Here is an 18,161-nt window from a genome sequence, read left to right on the forward strand (position 1 = left end):
GTGTTATTAGAATTCTTGCGAAACCTCAATGAGCTTGGTCACCGTGTGGATATGGTCTGTCATGCTGAATCCTTTTTGGAACCTGGCTTGCTCGCATGGTTGTCCTTCTTCTAGTGTTTTGCCAATCCTATTCAGGATGACTCGAGTGAATAACTTATAGACGACGGACAACAGGCAAATTGGGCGATAGCTGCTGATGTCGTGGATGTCTCCCTTCTTGTACAACAGAATAGTCCTGCTGGTTTTCCATTGGGATGGAACCTTGCCTTCAGACAGGTAGTGTGTGAAGAGCTGAGTCAGTGTGTTAATGAGTACTGGTGGCAGATTCTTCAGGTGTTCTGGTCTGACCTTGCCTGGACCAGGTGCTGTACACGTCTTTACTGACGAAATGGCGTGTTGGATTTTGGAAGGGAGAACACTGTGAATGACATATCCATCCTGTGGAATTTGGTATGTGTGCAGGTGGATGTGGCTATCAAAGAGATCTGAGTAGAAGTTGTGGATAACCTTTTCCATAGCCCATCAGGAGGTTGGAGGGCAGTCATATTGGTCTTATAGTTGGCAAAGGACAGGTGGGTGTTGTGAATACTTTTCCTGGCTTCTGCCACATTGGCTAACACTGCTGCTCTTCTCTCTTTGAGGTCTTCCTTTATCACTTCTCTGCACAGCTTTGCGAACTCAGATGTTAGCTTGTGATTGCCTGAGGCTCGCACCAGACCGTGTTGGTGAATGAGCTTGAGAGTTTTTGAAGACAGGCATCTTTTTTGTGGCTTTCTCACTCTCAACATTCCTCACACAGTCATGGAGGTGCTGAACCGGTCAATTGTATTCCTCGTCAATGTTGTCAATGACGGCATCTTCCCATATTGCCGCAATAGTGCCAAAGAGCTCCTAGTTGGTGGTCGTTCTGGGAGTTCTCTTCTTAAACTTTGCAGCCTTTTCTCTCCGCTCTGTGAAGTAGAATTTTGCACAAAGGAGACGGTGGTCTGATCCCATTTGAAATTTTGGGACAACAGCGACATCAGTTAGGCAAACCATCGATTGAATATGATGTGGTCAATTTTGTTGTGGAACTGTCCACTGGGAGACTCTCATGTCCAATGTTTAGATTCAGCCTTCTGGAACTGTGAGTTACCATGGATGGTCTTGGTCAACATGATGAACTCAGACAGTCCCTGACCCTGTTTGTTCCATTCTAGGCCATGGGTCCTGATATGAAGTTTTTCAGGCAACTTTCTGGGTCCTATCTTGGTGTTAAAATTACCGACAATGACCTTGTAGAAGATGTGGTCTTCTTTATAGAACTTCTCCAGCTCCATGTAGAACTTCTCAATTTCTTCCTCATCATAGTTGGATGTTGCTGTGTAGATGACGAAGATAGAAATTGCCAGCAAAGAGCCACACCTATTCAAATGTAAGCATCCGATTTGGGTTGTTAGGCATTCAAACGAATCAATGCTCATGGCCAAGTTTGTGTTGATGAGGACACAACACCACCGATGCCTCTACTGTCACATTTTCCAAGGAACAGGAACAGTTCTTCTCCAGTGTCAAAAACAGCGTGATGTGATCGATGCCTTCTTGTCTTAGTCAATCCAATGATGTAGTACTTGATCTTCTGCACTTGCACCATCAGGTCCTCGATGGATGCTTCTGATGCCAGTGTACGTGTATTAAAAGTGCAGACAGTCATTTTAGTCCTTTGTTTTGGCAGCCTAGTTTGGCCCTGAGATTTTAGCAGCCTGTCCTTGTTCGTCCTTCTCAATGTTGCTGTATTGGGGGTTCTTCCAGGGTCAGGGGAATGAGACCCATTTTTTTTTTTGTTGTTTTTGGGTCACACCTGGCGATGCACAGGGGTTACTCCTGGCTCTTCACTCAGGAATTACCCCTGGCGGTGCTCAGGGGACCATATGGGATGCTGGGATTCGAACCTGGGTCGGCCGCGTGCAAGGCAAACGCCCTACCCGCTGTGCTATCGCTCCAGCCCCGAATGAGACCCATTTTTGTTACTATTTTTGGCATATCAAATACCTCCTCGATGGTTCACCGCCTCATCGTGGCGAGGGGGTGGCAACGGTGCCAACCGGCGAAGAGCGAACCAACAGGTGCTGCCCAGAGATGCAGGCAGATGCAGGGCTGGACTCCTTACATTGACTATGTTGATGTGTCCAGTACTTTCTGTACATGAGCAGCATGTCCATGCACAAGGTGTGTGGCGTGTTTATCATTGTGTAGATTGTTACAACATTCCACCAGCACAGCAGAGCCTGGCATGGTACCCATGGCATATTTGATATTTGAGCTTATATATATGTATATGTGTATAAGCTTGCCAGGTAGCGTTCCAGGCTCTGCTGTGTGGGCGGCATACTCTTGGTAGCTTGCCAGGCTCTCCGAGAGGGACAGAGGAATTTAACTAGGGTCAGCTGCATGCAAGGCAAATGCCCTACCTGTTGTGCTATATACACTTATATAGCACTTATATGTATATATATACATATATATACTTATATATAGTTATACATATATATATCTGTAAAAAATATTTCGCTCTAAGATTGGTTGCCTCCTACTTTGAACTCCATCAAATGTGGTACAGTACTCTTGGAGTATGGGTGGTATATGGTATGAAGTGTCGAGTGGCCGCAAATGCAGCCACGCAGTTCAGGAATAGGTTCACTTGTGGGTGAGGCTTGGCCTTAATGTGTGGAGAGCAGCTGTGACCATGGTGGTGGTTGAGTTTTAGAGGTTTTCAGCTGCTGGTGCTGGGTTTCTTGGGGCTGGGAACGGTCTCACCCGCCCCCCTCCAGGGCACTCTGAATGAAACAGCCTGGTGTGAGGTCCGGCAGCATGGTTATGGCGAGTGTTGTGTTATGCTCCCTTATGGGAGAGAAGGACATGTGATCTAGATGGTGGCTGCTGACGAGATTATCTGGCCAGCCAGAGGTGGCTTATAGGTGTGACCTCTGAGTTGCTGTAAACAGGGGGATATGGGCAAGGATTCCAGTTCCCATAAATCTCTCTTAACTCTGAAAGAAAACCTAGAGTAGGAGCCATTCCCAGGATCCAGTCATCAGAATGAGCACTAGTCTTGCCTGGTTGTAAAGAGCCTTCTGTCCTATTCTCCTCACCATACTTTACCTCTTTCTGCTTCCCTTTAGGGTGTAGAGTTTGGTTGCTTGCTCATGGCCCACCTGCAGAAGTTGCCTGGCTACAGTTGTGCACTAAGGCTAGAGTTGCAGTTCAGAGACCATCATATTAGACCTCTTGGTGTTCTAAAAATAAGAATGTTTGGCATAAAAATGTGGATTTCTGTCTTCCTTTCAAGTTGAGTTCCTCACAGCAGCATGGCAGCTGTGCTCCTTAGTCATGGCAGGAGGGATCTGACTCCACAGGCTCCTGCTTCCCATGGCTCTACACCTGCTCCCCTAGACTCATTCACATCCATCCCTACCTAGCTGCAGGAGGTTTGTCACCCCACATCTGAAAGATCAATGTTATTGATGTTCTCCTGGTCCTACCTTCTAGTGTGTGGTGCTTGTGGAGAAGCTGACCAGCAAGCCTGGATAATGGAGCACGTGGGCTCCAGGTACAGGTCTGGAGTGTGGGACTCATGGCTTCTAGCACACGTGGCTACTTTTGCCTTGCTGAAGTCTGTGGCATCCTTGCCCATGGCACAGACCGGCTTGTGGGAAGATGTTGCTTCTTTATTCCTTTGGTCAGTAATTGCAGACTAAGCCTGTGCCAGGCATGGAAGTGAGTGGAAAGCAGAGAAACATGATAACTGGCAGGAAGTGTGGCATCGGGTGCCCCTGCCAGTCTGTAGTCTCAGACACATTCTGGTAAAATTTTCATTTGAACTCCTATGTGTGCACACCTCAAGGTTTAGGTGTGGGAGAAGCTAGAGGGGCCCCGGCCACATAGATGACCACAACCACTGAATGATGCCCTTGTGTTATCACTGGAGGATGCCACCGTGTAGACTATCCTACCTGTGACTGTTCTAACAAGTAATTTGAGTGATGGCTGCTAGGTGCCTAGGGCCAGTGGTTGCCAAGGTAGTAAGAAACTCATCTGATTCGAGCCAATGTTCTTATTATTTCTATTTTAGGCATGTTGAAATGGAGGTTTGGAAAGTTAAGTATCTTTCCTGGAGTCACAAGAAGCTGGACTCAGACATTGTGTTCTGTGATGCAGAGCCTGAGCTCTTAACGACTATGCTGCAGTTGGTCCCTCTGGTCCCTCTCATTACTCATGACATGCTTTGATGACTGCTTTTTTTGTATTTAAGAGAAGGGTGGGGTGCATTCAGTAGTGCTCAGGGGTTACTCCTGCCTTTGCACTCAGGAATTTTTCCTGGCGGTGCTCAGGGAACCATAGGGATGCTGGGAATTGAACCCTGGTTGATCACATGTCGGCTAATGCTCTACCTTCTATATACTATTGCTCCAGTCTCTGAGGCCTTCTTACCCAAAATATTTTCTCTACAGACCCTTAACAAGATCTAAAATTCTCCTGCTTGAATTTCATGTCTTTATTTCTTGTTAGAATGTATAATTCCTTGGAGGGGCGTTGCATCCTCATCAACATCTTAACCTTTCCTCTGACAGCCAATTAAAGATCAGACCACCCCAAGGGACCAGGCAGGTGGGGGCTCCTGTCTGGAGCTGGGGCACTGCTGGAGAGATTCAGCTTTGCCTCCCATGCTGTAGTAGAATTGTGGTGGAAGGAAAATTAGATCTATATAAATTTCCCAGCTGAAATTTGGGCTCACAAGAAGAACCTACGAACTTGTCCTAACTATTACTGGGGAAGAATTGGGAGGTGAGAGAATGATGGGAGGGCTGAAGCCCTGTGCACTACTAGTGTGGGTTCCTCCTTACCCCCCAACTCTTTATGTCATTTCCCAGATCTTTGGAATCTTCTTTCCAACTTCCTGAGGCCTTACTGTTTTTATGCAAGAATACGTTTAAAAATGGGACAGGAAAGATTGGAGGCTGGGAAGGAACAGAATGAATAATACTTCATATTTATCTTGCATCTCTGCCTTCTGAGCTCAAAGTGCTTCACAGACACCATCTCATTAATCCTCCATGCTCTCACTGGGTGGAAGGAAGATTTGAGGAAGAGGGAGGAAGATTTCCAACCTGAGAATCTTCCTCAGCCCAGCAGGATTTCCCTTTCAGGGACTGGAAGGTGTCCAGAGGGTCATTTATGCCTCATAGTCACTGTGGGGGCTTTTCTCCTTCCCTTACTGTGCCCTGCTGACTCTGTAACAATCTCTCGGGGCTCAGCTGCCAGCCTTTGTCTGTGTTTTGTTTTTTGGGTCACACCCAGCAGTAGTGCTTAGGGCTTACTTCTGACTCTGTGCTCGGGGATTTCTCCCTGTTGGACTTGGGGAACCATATCGGGATTCAGGGATCAAAGCTGATTGACTGTGTGCAAGGCAAGTGCCTTACCTGCCGTATTATCACTCTGGGCCCCTGTACACCTGTATTGGTCACTTAAGGCCTTGCTATTGCATTCAGATATACAATTTTCCTTTGTTAAATATTTTTTCTTTTTAACTTCAGATGTAATAAGTGCAGGTTTTCTTTTCTGTTTGTGTGTGTGTGCCTGGGACTGAACTCAGGGCCTCATACATAGGAGGTCTGTGTTGTACCCCTAGCCACATCCCTGGCCCCTGGCCCTAACAGGTCTGAATTTTAAACACCAGAGAGTGGAGTAACACATAAGTAACACATAATACAGCCTCTTATTGTTGCCTTCTGCTCACTGCTCTCCCCTTTCCCCTCTCTAGTCAGGGTGGAGCTTTTGGACCTTTTCCTTATGCACACACAGATGTGCGGCAGTGCTCATTGACCACCCTCACCTCACTCATACTGGTTGTGCAGGAAACCTCTGGAAAGCTGCTGGCTGCGCTGGGGAGGGAGATGGTCCTGGAGGTGAACAGAAGCACCTCAGGCCTGCCCTTTCTCCTTGGTGTCTCTGCTGGGATGGCTCAGGTGTGTGTTTTCTCTTTTTTGAAGGGGTTTGCGCTGACCAACCCAGAGAAGAGTGTCACTGAAGAATCAGAGAAAAAGGATACGAAAGCGGAGGTGGAGCTGGAGCCCGAGGTCCTGGAGGTGTTTCACCCAACCCATGAGTGGCAGGTCCTTCAGCCAGGTACTAAGCCCAGCCCTGTTCCTGTGAAACATGTGTCCTTTGTGGTAGCAGGAGCAGCCATTTCTGGCCTGCTGGGGTATGTGTGGTGTGTGTGTGTGTGTGTGTGTGTGTATGTTTGTGTTGTGGTATATGTACCAGTGTATCATTGTCATTGTGTGTGTCTGTGATAGTGTGTGTGTCTGTGTCAGTGTTGGGGTTTGTGTGTGTGTGTATGTGATGGTGTGTGTGTCTGTGTTGGGGAGTGTGTAGTGTCTGTGTCAGTATTGGGGTTTGTGTATGTCTGTGATGGTGTGTGTGTGTCTGTGTTGGAGAGTGTGTGTGTGTCTGTGTTGGAGAGTGTGTGTGTGTCTGTTTCAGGGTGTGTGTGGTCTGTGTCCTGTGTGTGTGTGTGTGTGTGTGTGTGTGTGTTTATGTTTGTGGACAGTGCAGTGGCTGCCCTGCAGTGCTTGGGGGCCTGCATTTTTCAGCAGAGCAGTGGTTGCCGATCCAAGTGCCCTGGAAGGCAGGCAGGTGGTGGGTGGCCGAGCTTTCTGAGCGAGTGATTGAAAACTTTCTTTCCTTGCACTTCTAAGGCACAGGAGAGGCAGTGACATGTGCCTCGCTCTGCAAATGCTATTTTGGGCTCTACTGCTCGGCTCAGTGCTGCTGAAATATTGTTCATGGGAGAGTCCTGAGCACCGGTGTAGGGAAGGCGTGTTCTGCTGCTCAAGAACTTTGTGCCAAGAAGCAGGGCTGGGTGTGGCCTGGTTTTTAAATCTGGTCTCAGAAGGAACTGCTTTCTCACCTTTTTCAGGAGCCTGACCTCAGAGCTTCCAGTAACTGTGAGGAATAGCCAGCAGTTATGGAATGTTTGCCTTATTTAGGTACTGGATTGGGTGCTTTGTGTGAGTAGTCTTCAGAATAATGGAACTGTTATGACTACTTTTTGGGAGGGGCATTCCAGGTGTTCAGGAGGTTTGTGGGGCATCCCAGGTGTTGGCTCAGGAGGTTCTTGGGCCCCTGGGCCAGTGGTTTATTGCATGGTGTATGGTACTGCTCTAACTCTGCAGTGCCGGAGATACCTGGACAACTCTGGTGGTGAGGGGATCTTCAGGCTCACAACGGTGGTGCTCGGGCATCTCCAGGGTTGCACACAGTGATGCTTGAAGCACCATCAAGAGCTGGGAATTGAGCCTGGGTTGGGTGCATACTAGGCATGTGACTTAACTGGTCCAAATAGGAGCTGTTACTATCTTTATTTTTAGATAAAAATGATTGAAGCTCAGATTGCTTAGGTACGTTGACCTGTGTCATTGAGCCCAGATCTGTCTCTCCTTCCTTCCTCTTTGCCTGCTAGTCCCAGCTGTCCTTGGCTGGGGCCCTCTGTGGTGCCACTTGGGCCTATTCTCTCAGAAGTAGGCTGTTTGTGCTCTGCTCTGTTGCATAGTGAATGGTGAGCCCTGGCAGTGCCAGGGTGTAGTTTCACGACCTCCTTGCCCAATCTATCACCATGTCCTCACTGCCCTGGCACTATTATGCTGACAGAGGCAGCATTTGCTGTGCCAGCCACTTCCAGGTAGCAGTATTACTCCTGCTGGGCTTGCCTGCAGGTAGTTGCTGTGTCTGAAGAGTGATGATGGACCAAGGACGCCAAGTTGGAGCCAATACAGTTGGGCTGAGGGAAGTTTGAGGAACAGAAGTACTGGGTTCAGTGGATCTGACGTCTGGCTTCCTTCTCCTATCTCCTCTAAGAACTGAGCCTTCCTGATCTCTGAGGAATAAAACCCAAGGAGGCACTTGGGGGTAGGGAGTGATAAACGTAAGCTGTCTTCTCTGATTTAATGTGGTTATGAGCTTTCACCACTTTCACCAGGCAAGTAGCTGGACCTGTTGGGGACTGATGTCCTGTGGCTCTGTCTCTTTGCTTTAATGACTCTGCAAGTTCTGAACCTGAGCCCTAAGCCAGCCCTCTGCTAATGGCTCAACAGGAGAGCCCTGTTGTGTCTTTGAGGAGGGAGAGCCAGAGCCCATGACAAGGGCAGCACCTCCAGGGAGCCAGACAGCAACTTGGATCTCACACTGAACCCCCTGCCTGTGGACATCACCTTCCCTGCCTCCTCCTTCCCCAGAGCCTGTTGCAAGGTCTTCTGCCCTAAATTTCCTCGAAAGTGCCACAGGGGCTGGGTTGTGGTGTTGTATGCAGACACCTAGACCCCACAGTTTAGCAGCTCGAACTCCATTGTGCCTGCTCAAGCCCACGAGTGTTGGTCTCCAAAGGAGGATGGGGGCGGGGGAGGTGTGTGGCTCAGTGACAGGCTGGTTCTGTCCTCAGGGTCTTATCTAGAGGTGATTCAGAGCCTGGTGCTGTGGCATCAGATGGGTGGGCAGACAAGACTTTCTCAGGTCCCTGAACAGTATTGGGGGTTTCTGTGTGTCTTTTGAAAAAGGTTTTGTGGGCACATAGGACATTAGTAGGGAATTGACATCTCAGTGGTCTGTGTAAGTATCTGGCACTTCCCTTCAATCAGAGAATAATTAATTCACCACATTCAAAATGCTGATTTTTGAGTGGTAAATTCTCCATTTGTGCCAGCTTTATAATTTGCAGGATTTTGTATTGGGGACAGTGTTCCAGGGAGTGTACCTTAGAATGGGAAGGAACTGAGCATGAGGAGAGACTTCTGTGGTCATGAATATTCTCTTTGCAAAGACCAATATATTACTTATTCATTTTTGTTTTTAGTTGAAGAAACATTGCTTTATAACATGTTTCAGGTAGACTCTTTATAACATGTTTCAGATAGACTCTGTCAAGTTTCTCATGGATTTTTCATGAGGAAGCTGGAGGGGGTTAGCAGAACATGTTCTGACACAGCATCAGAGGAGGGTGGAGTCTCTTTGGGGACACTCAGGAAAATGGCAGAATGGCTAGTTTGTGAAGACAGTCCTGACCCCAGTGCAATCCCTCTGTTGCCTCTGGTTTCTTTTTATTTTCCTGGTGGTTGTTTTGTTTTGATTTGTTTTGTTTTTGGGTTACATGCAGCAGTGCTCAGGGATTTCCTCAGGCATCATTCCTTTCCCTGCACTCAGGAATCACTCCTGGCTTGGGGGACCATATGGGACGCCAGGGATTGAACCCAGGTTGACTGTGTGCAAGGAAAACACTCTTCCAGCTCTTGCCTCTGATTTTTGAAGGGACAACCTCAACCCTGTGATCTTTGAGACCTCAAAGAGGGGAGAGTTGGAGGCTGTGACTGGGCTCAATTTGCAGGTTCCTTGGAATAGGGGGACCAAACCCTGTCTTGATAGGCCATTCCAGCAGCCCAGGTGGGATTTGGATGCCAGCCCCTTAGCCCTTGAGCAGTTGGTCACTCTCCTGAAGTCTGTCTCCTTCTGTTATTACTGTCAGCCTCCTCCCTGCCAGCCACTTGTTCCTGGAAGTGATTTTCCTGCCTCTCTTTCTGCTGGTTTATTTTGGGATCTGTCTCACCTCACAGAGGCACAGCAAGCATTCGAGTGTAGATTCAGCATCAGCTGTTCACAAGCAAGCAGAGGAAAGCTGTTTGTTGGCAGGTCCTGTGGGTTCTGGGCAATGAACTCAGGAATTTTTCCTAGGTCTGAGAACCCCTGAACCCCAGGAATTTGTGCCTTTGTGCTTATTTTAGAAAGTTGGTCTCAGCCAGATACAGTGGGTTCTCTGCACGGGGTATTTTCTGAGCTCCCCTTCTGTGCCAGGTGCTGTGCTGGTGGCCAGAGATACAGGCAGTAGCTCGTGTTTAACTGAGCATTGGCTGAGCTTGTCTTCCTTCGAGTGCAGGGACTACAATTTTCCTCATTTTTGTAGACAAAACTGAGTTTGAAATAAATGACTTGGCCAAATGACCAGCAGGTGGTAGAACCAGAATTCATACCTAAGCCTAAGCACTCACTTCACCATGTTCTCACACTGTCTCGCTGGGTAGAAATAGAATGTAACCCTTGTCTCCCCTGAGCCTTGGTGTTTTACAAATGATAATGACGCAGAAAACATGACCAGCACATGTTCCCCTAACCCTCCTGCCCCCTTCTCCGTACCCTCCCCCAACATACACCTTGGTTCTCTTTTTGAGCTGTAAGGCCTTAGTGACGCTACTTAGAATCTGAGTTTCCTTATCTGAATGTAGGGGGAAAATATTTCACAGAGATGGCGTGAGACGAAAATAAAATTAACATATATGAAATACTTCCCATGAGGCCTGCCATATAGGGAATATTCACTAAGGAGCTGTGGTTGTCACTTAAAAGGCAAAAAAACAATCTTTGTTGCTTCCTTTTGCTGGAGGCCCTGAAGGAGAGGTGGAGGTGAAGTGACAGTATGGGCAAAGTCTTCCGTTAGCTTTGAACCTTAGCTCCTGGTGGACTCAGGGCAGTTCAGAGCAGGGCTTCCTGATTGACCTGAGCTGACTTCCAGGTGGCTGTGAGAGCTCTGAAATATTGACAGAAGCCAAAGGGCCCTCTTGATGGGAATATGCAGGAAGCTAGGGCGGGAGCACGTTCATGTGAGGGGGGTGGGAAAAAAAAAAGAAAAAAAATCCCAATCATCAACAACTGATGAGAGCAATCCAAGAATTATAGAGCCCCGGCCATCTGGTCAGATCATTTCAGATCTGCATGAGCAATAGGAGGGAATTGAATTTTAAAAACCTCATTTATAGTAGACCAACTACTCTGTTCCAAGGACTGCGGAGACTGATTCCCTGCAGGCCCTGGACAGCTGTCTGAAGGAGCGCCTGACTCCGCTCTCTGCACACTTGTCTCCCAGAGGCCTCTGGCCCCTTGGAGCTTAGAAGACATAACTCCTCTACTCCTCCAGCACTGCCTGGGCTCCGGAAATTCCATGCAGTTCTGATATTGTCTTCACGGGGTGAAGTGGCTCCAAGAGTTTGAGGCCTCAGTTTCACTGCTTCTCTCTTAGATACCACTCACAAGTCCCAGGCTACCCAGACTTCTCATTGACCAGCTCTACTTTGGAGTTGCCCACGACATCCTTCTCAAGTTCAAGACTTTTCCTAAACAGCTTACACAGATTGAGAAAACATGTATGCTTGCCAGTTTATTGTAAAGGATACAACTCAGCAGTAGTCAAATGGAAAGTATGCTTAACAAGGTATGGGGTGTAGGGAAGAAATACGGAGAAGTGGGGAAGTGGGGAAGAGGTTAGAGAGTCATGGGAGAACACAGTGCATCATGCTTCTTCTGGGATTATCACCAGCTAAGCACTTTGATGTGTTTTTCAACCTAGAAGCTGTCTGAATTCCATCTTTCCTGAGGGGGAGGTTTTTGAGCCATTCCGGGCTGTGCGAAGGTCTTACTTCTGGGTCAGTGCTCTGGGATCACTCCTGGCGATGCTCAGGGGATTTTAGGGAGTGCCTAGGATTGAACCAGAGTCAGCTACATGCAAGGGCAATCACCTCACCTGATGTAATATCTTTGTGGCCTGGAACCTCACTTTTATGAAGATCTCATTCATTATATAAGCACCATCGATTAATTATTGGCCTTTGCTGAATGGATCAAATCATTGACCTCCTCACCTCCTTGGATATTAGAGGAAAGAGTTAAAAATTTCACCCTTTGGGCCTCGATTGTGCTATAGATACTGAACACATCCTTTGAATGCGGAGGCCTGGTTTGATCCCCAACGCTTTGTGGTCCCTGGGCATCACCAGGAGTACCCCCTGAGCACCATGCTGGGATTAGCCCCTATGTACCACCATGGGGATTTGGCTCCAAAATATAAAAGTTCAACCCTTTAATCATGATTTGCTCTTACTGATGACTGGCACCCATCCCGAAGGCAGTTCATTTAGCCAGACTCAGGAGTGATAATGAATATTCCTGTGGCTTAAAAATTCCAAAAGTTTTAAGAACCCTATGCCAGAAATCAGGGATAAAGACCAAATATTTTTATTTTTTGGTAAATACTACAGTCTGCAGTCATGGGAAAACTAAGGGCAAAAGCCTTAGTGCCTTCTGTGGCCTCTTCATCTTTGTGGTGGTCAACAGGTGATCCTCCCTTCTTTGACCTGGTGAACTTTTCCTTTTGGACATCTGGAGAAGTGTGAACTGAGTCTGTCAGAACTCACTGTGAGGCGCCAGCCTGACTGACTAAGTGGGGGTGCCGGTCAGAGGCAGTTTATCCCCAAGTGCCTATGGCCAGAGAGTAGAACCTTCCCCTCGGCCTTTGGGAGGTGGCCTGAGGGAGTAGCCAGCTGGGACCATCAGACAGTTTTCACCCTGGCATAGTTTGTGTGGACGTTTGGGGAATCTTCTCTCGAATACATGTTGCTGTCTCCCCTCACTTTTCAGAGAGACTGTTCAGCAGAACTTCACTTTGATGTTGCCTCCTGTCGCCATTCCTAAGGCTTTTGGGGACTTCTGGAGAACATCATTTTTTCCTATCCTGCCTAATCAGGTTTTTCTCCCCCCAGTTACTACCACCTCCCCAACCTTTGTTAAACATTCTCCATTTTGCAGAGGGAGAACTCCAAATACTGGGTAATCTTAACAAGGGAATAGGCAGTATCCAATGGTGACATGCCCTTGGCCTTGGATCATGAAACTCAGATTGCCAAGTACTGAGGGGGAGAGAATGGTGGGGGGCGGGAGTATGCGGGATGAAGACAGTGGTAGAGGGTATTGGGTACTTTGGTGGTGATGTCCTGACTAGGTCCATTAGTATCATGAATGTTAACACTGTTGTAACCTTGCAGACCTAAACTAGAATAAAATAAACCAGAACACATTCTCCACTTGGGTCTTCTTCTTTGCTCCTTGGTAATGTGTATTTGTCAAGTGAACCACAGAATATCACATCTCTTAGGTCTGTAGGAACAATTTGTGAGTCTTTAAATGCCCTGGGCTTGGAGAGAAGAGGATGAGCGCTGGAAAATATGAAGGTCCCGAAGGCTTCAGACAAAGTCTAGATGTTTCTCTTTGAGAGAGAGAGAGAGCTCATTTCCCATCTGAACACTTTCCTCTTGAGAAGGTTTGTCCATGGCCCTTCGGCAGCAGAGTCCCCCACACTCCTGGCTGAGCAGGTGGAGTGTGGGACAGGAGGCCTGTGATGTCCAGGGCAGACACTGCCAAGGCCAAGGTGCCTCTGAGACTAGCACTGGCTCTACAGCACTCTGCCATCCGTTGGCCTTCCTTTTCCGGATGGGGCAGGCCAGGTCCAGTTTACAATCTGTGGACTTGGGTGGTGATGAAGAGCAGCTGTTGGCTGTCTGCTTTCTAACAAGCATTTGTACGCTTAATGCTCATCCATGCCCCTTATCCTCCCCTTCGTCTGCTTCTTCCCACCTGTTCTCTCAGAGCTTTAATAAAGAGTACTTAGCTGAGTAGCCTGGCTTCAGTTCTCAGAGATGCTGAAATGAATAACTTAGACTGGATTTTAGGGATAATGGGAAATTGGCGGCCCCAACCAGTTCTATCCCTCGTGCCAGATCTTGGCTTTAATTTAGGGAATCTCTGTAGCCCTGATTTCTCTCTTTCTCCAGTATTGGCCTCATTCTGCTGGCTGTGTCCATCTAGGCTCTCTCCAAGGTTGGAACTGAAAGAACTGAGAACAACTTTCAAGGACTGGCCTGCAGCTAGAATGAAGCTGCTTTCTGGAACCTACAGTGTTTTTAGTTTGATCACAGAGTGGAGGTAGGAACTGATGACCATCTTAAAGGGAGACAGTTGTTGGCAAGGGTGAGACATGGACAGCCAGGAAGCTTGAGTGGAGGGAAACAGCATGCACAGAACAGCTGAGAGGAACAGCTTGCGTTCCTCAGCTGGAGAGGTGGACATGCCTGGGGCAAGCTTGGGTGGTGGCGGCCGTTTCCTCTGTCAGAGGAGAACGGGTAAGGCAGCAGATGTGAAGGTGTGGAAACCAACATGTAAGCTCTGGGTGAGAAGGAGACTGGCTTCTACCATGAGGTGAGGAATAGAGAAAGATGATAAAGACTGATGAGTTTGAGAGAGAATCAGTGGAAGAAGAAAACTAAAATGGTAATTTCAGAGATAGCTACGTCACAATGTATAATTAGTTCCTGTTATCTTTAATGTTCCTATTACTCCTTTAATGTTGCAGGTGTAGTGCTCAGTGCTAGAGTGACCATGGCGGGCATGGGCAGAGGCCTGTCTGTTTGTACTTAGGATCAAGGAGGAACCCTTTCCCCTCCCCCCAGTGTCTGTCCTGTCTGCACTTAGGATGTAGGAGGGACCTCCCACACCATGCCTGTCTACACTTAGGATGTAGGAAGACTTTCCCATGTCTGTCTGTTCTTAGGATGTAGGAACACCCCTTCCAATGTCTGTCTACATTTAGGATGTAGGAGGACTCCTCCCCCCATCCCATGTCTTTATATACTTAGGATGTAGGATGACCCTTCCTTCCTCACTCCCAGTGTCTGTATGTAATTAGGTTGTAGGAAAACCCCTTTTCCCTTGTCTGTCTGCACTTAGGATGTAGGGGATACATGCCTCTGCTTCCTGCCCAAATATAACTGAGAGGACAGAGGAGAGGTCTAGAGACTTCTCCAAATCTGGACCACTGAAGCCAAGTGGAGAGGTTTTTTTGGTGTTTGTTGGAAGACAGAGGGAAAGAAGTCCATGTTGACAGAGACATTTAAAATCACAGAGAAAAATAACAAGTACATTGTGAAGTGTCTTGGGCACTTTGGTAGTGGTGAATGTGTAATAACTTTGTACATTGGAACCATAATTATTAACACTATTGTTATCATGTTGCCTAAACTACAATTTAAAAAAATTCCCAGATGAGATCTGTAGCACTGTAGTACTGTCATCCCGTTGTTCATCTATTTGCTCGAGTGGGCACCAGTAACATCTCCATTGTGAGACTTGTTTAGATACGCCACAAATCTAACAGTATGCCACAAACATAAAAAACAAAACAGTAACAGCAAGAGATGAGATCACTGAGGCAAAATTGTTGGCGGTGACAAATGGGAAATCATGAATGTGAGGAGCATTGGAAACCAGAAAACAAGATGTAGTGGAAATTTGAAGAAGCCTTCATTTAGATGCCTTTGGTTTTCTGAGCCAAGCAGAGGGTTCTGGAAGAGGAGATCTCTTTAATGCCTTGAGAATGGAGAGGTTAGGAAGAACCACTCCAGGAACATGCTTAGGCAGCCGTAAGGCCAGAACTAAGTGTTGATCTGCAACAGGAAGGGCCTGGCTAACACCTGACATCACTTTTCTGGTGGGCAAGGACTAGTAAATCTGGTGACCCTGGACTGTGGCTTGATGAGCATTGGGAGAGCTGGAGAGTGAGGAGGAGTAGGCAGGCAGGTCAGAGGGGATAGTTAGATGTTTTGGGGGTTGTCAGGGGAGGCCTTTGGCTGATGGGGTGAGCTAGAGAGTTTTACCAGAACCTTCTGGGTATTTCTTTTTATGAAGACTGGCAACATCAAGCCTTCTTGGGGTTCCACGGAATGCCTAAGATCAAAATGGGATGGGATACTACCAGCCACTGGTTTTCTAGGCAGGCTGGAGAATAATCCCAGGGAAACTGATTTTGGGGTTAGGGTAGGGAGGGGTAGAAGGGGTGAGGCATGAGAGCCTTTTGTTCTAATCAGCTCATTGCATTCCTGTTCACATTGGGTTTTGCTATTGTTCATAAACTAGTAGATTGTTGATCTTGCTTTATTTCCCATGATATACTCCAACCAGCAAACAAAGGTTGAGTTGTATTTTAATTTCCTTAAGTATAAGAGTAGTCTTTCTGGCTTGTCTAATGCATCTGTTTGAAAGGAGAGAACCATTTCTTTGGATTGAGTTTTCAGATTTGATTATGTGTGGCCATAATTAGTTTATCTGGGCAGAGGTGAATTTTTATGGAATAGTGATGTAGTGTACTTTGTAAAGATTTTTTTTTTGCTTAGGAAAAAATACAGCTACCCTTATCCCCTCTCCAGTAGCATTTAAATATTGGATAAAAGTCATCTTGTTCATTTCTGTTCTGTCATCTTGGTTTTGCCAAGTCAGGCTTTTGGACAGAGGTTGGAGGAGATTCTGTAGTATCAAGGCATTGAGATGAAAGAAACTGCAGGATCATAACTTAAAAGCAGTACTATTTGAGATCTTTGTGGAAACAGAATAATGTGAATTTTGGAGGACATTGACTTTGTGGGGGGATTTCTTCAAGAGGATGCAGAATTATTCAAGGGGCATCACATTTTCATTTCCTTGGTTATAGATCTTGGCGCCATAGACATAGACTTTGCTAAAGCACAGTGGCATAGTTCTGTGTACAGTATGATTTGAGGGATATTAGCTGGTTCTACATTCCCACTGGGCTAGCTTGCACTGCCAATGGTCAAGAGACTGGAGAAATTGTTTCTTAAAGGCCATTAGCATCTTTACCTCCACTATTTGATCAGAATAACCAGCTGAGGATACTTTGGAGTTAGGTACAGAACTGTAGATTTCAAAGGGAAGGAATTGTTCTTAGACAAAACTGGCAGTAGCAGGAATTGCCAGATTTTAAATGTTCGACAGCAGTCCACTGTAGTGGTGGGATTGTAGGATACACCCCAGGAGCTGAAGGGTGAGAGAAGAGGATGACAAGTCAAAGGAAGGCAGAGTCTCTCACTTCTCTGCTGGCACCACTTAACCTCCTCACTTAATGCATGTCAGTGTCTCAATTCTATAGTGACTCAATTTGAACAAAATGTTCTTGTCTCTCTCCTTTCCTTCTGAGTGTGTGTGTGGTTGTGGCTTTTTGTTAATGCTTCAGCTTTTCTAGCTTCTTCCTTCCCTTTCTGCCTCCTTTCCTGCTTTACTGTAACCATCTCTACCTGCAGCTGAGTGGCAGGTGGCAAGGATGGAGAGATGTAGGGGTGTGTAGCTGGGGAAATATTTTCTCAATTCTGCCAGCGTCAAAGAAATGACTTCCAAGCCAATCCTCCAGCCATGTATTTCGCTGATCATTCAGAGTGAGAGGAAAAACACATTAGCATTGCCAGAGAGGGGATTTGGGAAAAATCAAGTCTGCGGAGCTGAGTGATCTGAAGTCATAAGCATTAAAAACAAATCCTGGAGTGCCACTGGAGTCCTTCCCAGCCTGTCTCCCTCAGCCCTGTCCCCTTGACACACCCCCAATGTGCTACATGAAGGTGGTTTGCCTCTCTCTCCCTCAAAGCCTGTTCTAAAAATCTGCCAGTTTGTGTAGCCCATCAGTGGACGTTTCTGGACATGGTGTAGAAAAGAAGTAATCCTGGAGGATTTTTTTGCTTTTTCCTCCTGTGACTGCAATATGTCTCTATTCTCCAAATGGCCCTTGGAAAAAGTTTTCTGGAGCTGAGCGTACCTATTTCCCCTCACTCAGCCAGAGGGAGGAGAGCTCAGGAGAACAAGGACATCTGTGGCCTTAGGCTAGGAAGGTGCTGCTGGTCGAGAGAAAGAAATTTCTGCTTGTGTGGGAAAAACTTGAAAATTAATTCGGGAGAGTTTGTCTGCCTCAGAAAAAGCTCAGGACTAGGATTTCCTTTCTTTTGCAAGTCCTTTGGAGAGGAGCAGCTGTAGGGGTGAGGCCTGGCTGCTTTCAGGCACTTGCTTGTGGTGGTAGAATGGGAGCAGAGAGTAGGAGAGCCCATGGAGCCGGGCTCACACTGCACCCTGCCTGCACAGATGCATCATCTTGAGTAAGTCACACAGTTCCATCTAACAAAATACCATGATAAGTAGGATTAATCATAATAAGCTACTTGAAAGGGCTGTTTTAGGGAGCTAGTGAGGTGAGCATGGCATGTTTACTGCAATGTCAGGTGCATAGTAACAGCTGCCTTGATTTCTGTTGTCAGAAACATGAGTGGACATTAGACAAACCCAAGTGGAGGTGCAATTAAAAACACGATGCTCTTCCAGTATGTCTGTGTCCAGAAAGACAAAGCAAAACTGAGGCACTGTTGGCAATGGGATGAACCTGGGGAGATTTGACAACTAAATGTGTTGTGAGCTCCTCAGAT

General features: G+C 47.0%; 1 protein-coding gene across 4 annotated transcripts in view; it reads left to right on the top strand.

The window, feature by feature from the left end:
• SIL1 (SIL1 nucleotide exchange factor) overlaps positions 1–18,161 on the top strand; it is a 315,807-nt gene that overhangs the window by 137,217 nt on the left and 160,429 nt on the right. For all 4 annotated transcript variants that reach the window (XM_055142814.1, XM_012933066.2, XM_055142812.1 and 1 more), the window contains exon 3: positions 6,030–6,165. In XM_055142814.1, coding sequence (XP_054998789.1) covers positions 6,030–6,165 — 136 coding nt within the window. The remainder of the gene's footprint in view (positions 1–6,029; positions 6,166–18,161) is intronic.

Source organism: Sorex araneus, chromosome 6 (assembly GCF_027595985.1).
Source record: "Sorex araneus isolate mSorAra2 chromosome 6, mSorAra2.pri, whole genome shotgun sequence".
Classification (NCBI taxonomy): domain Eukaryota; kingdom Metazoa; phylum Chordata; class Mammalia; order Eulipotyphla; family Soricidae; genus Sorex; species Sorex araneus.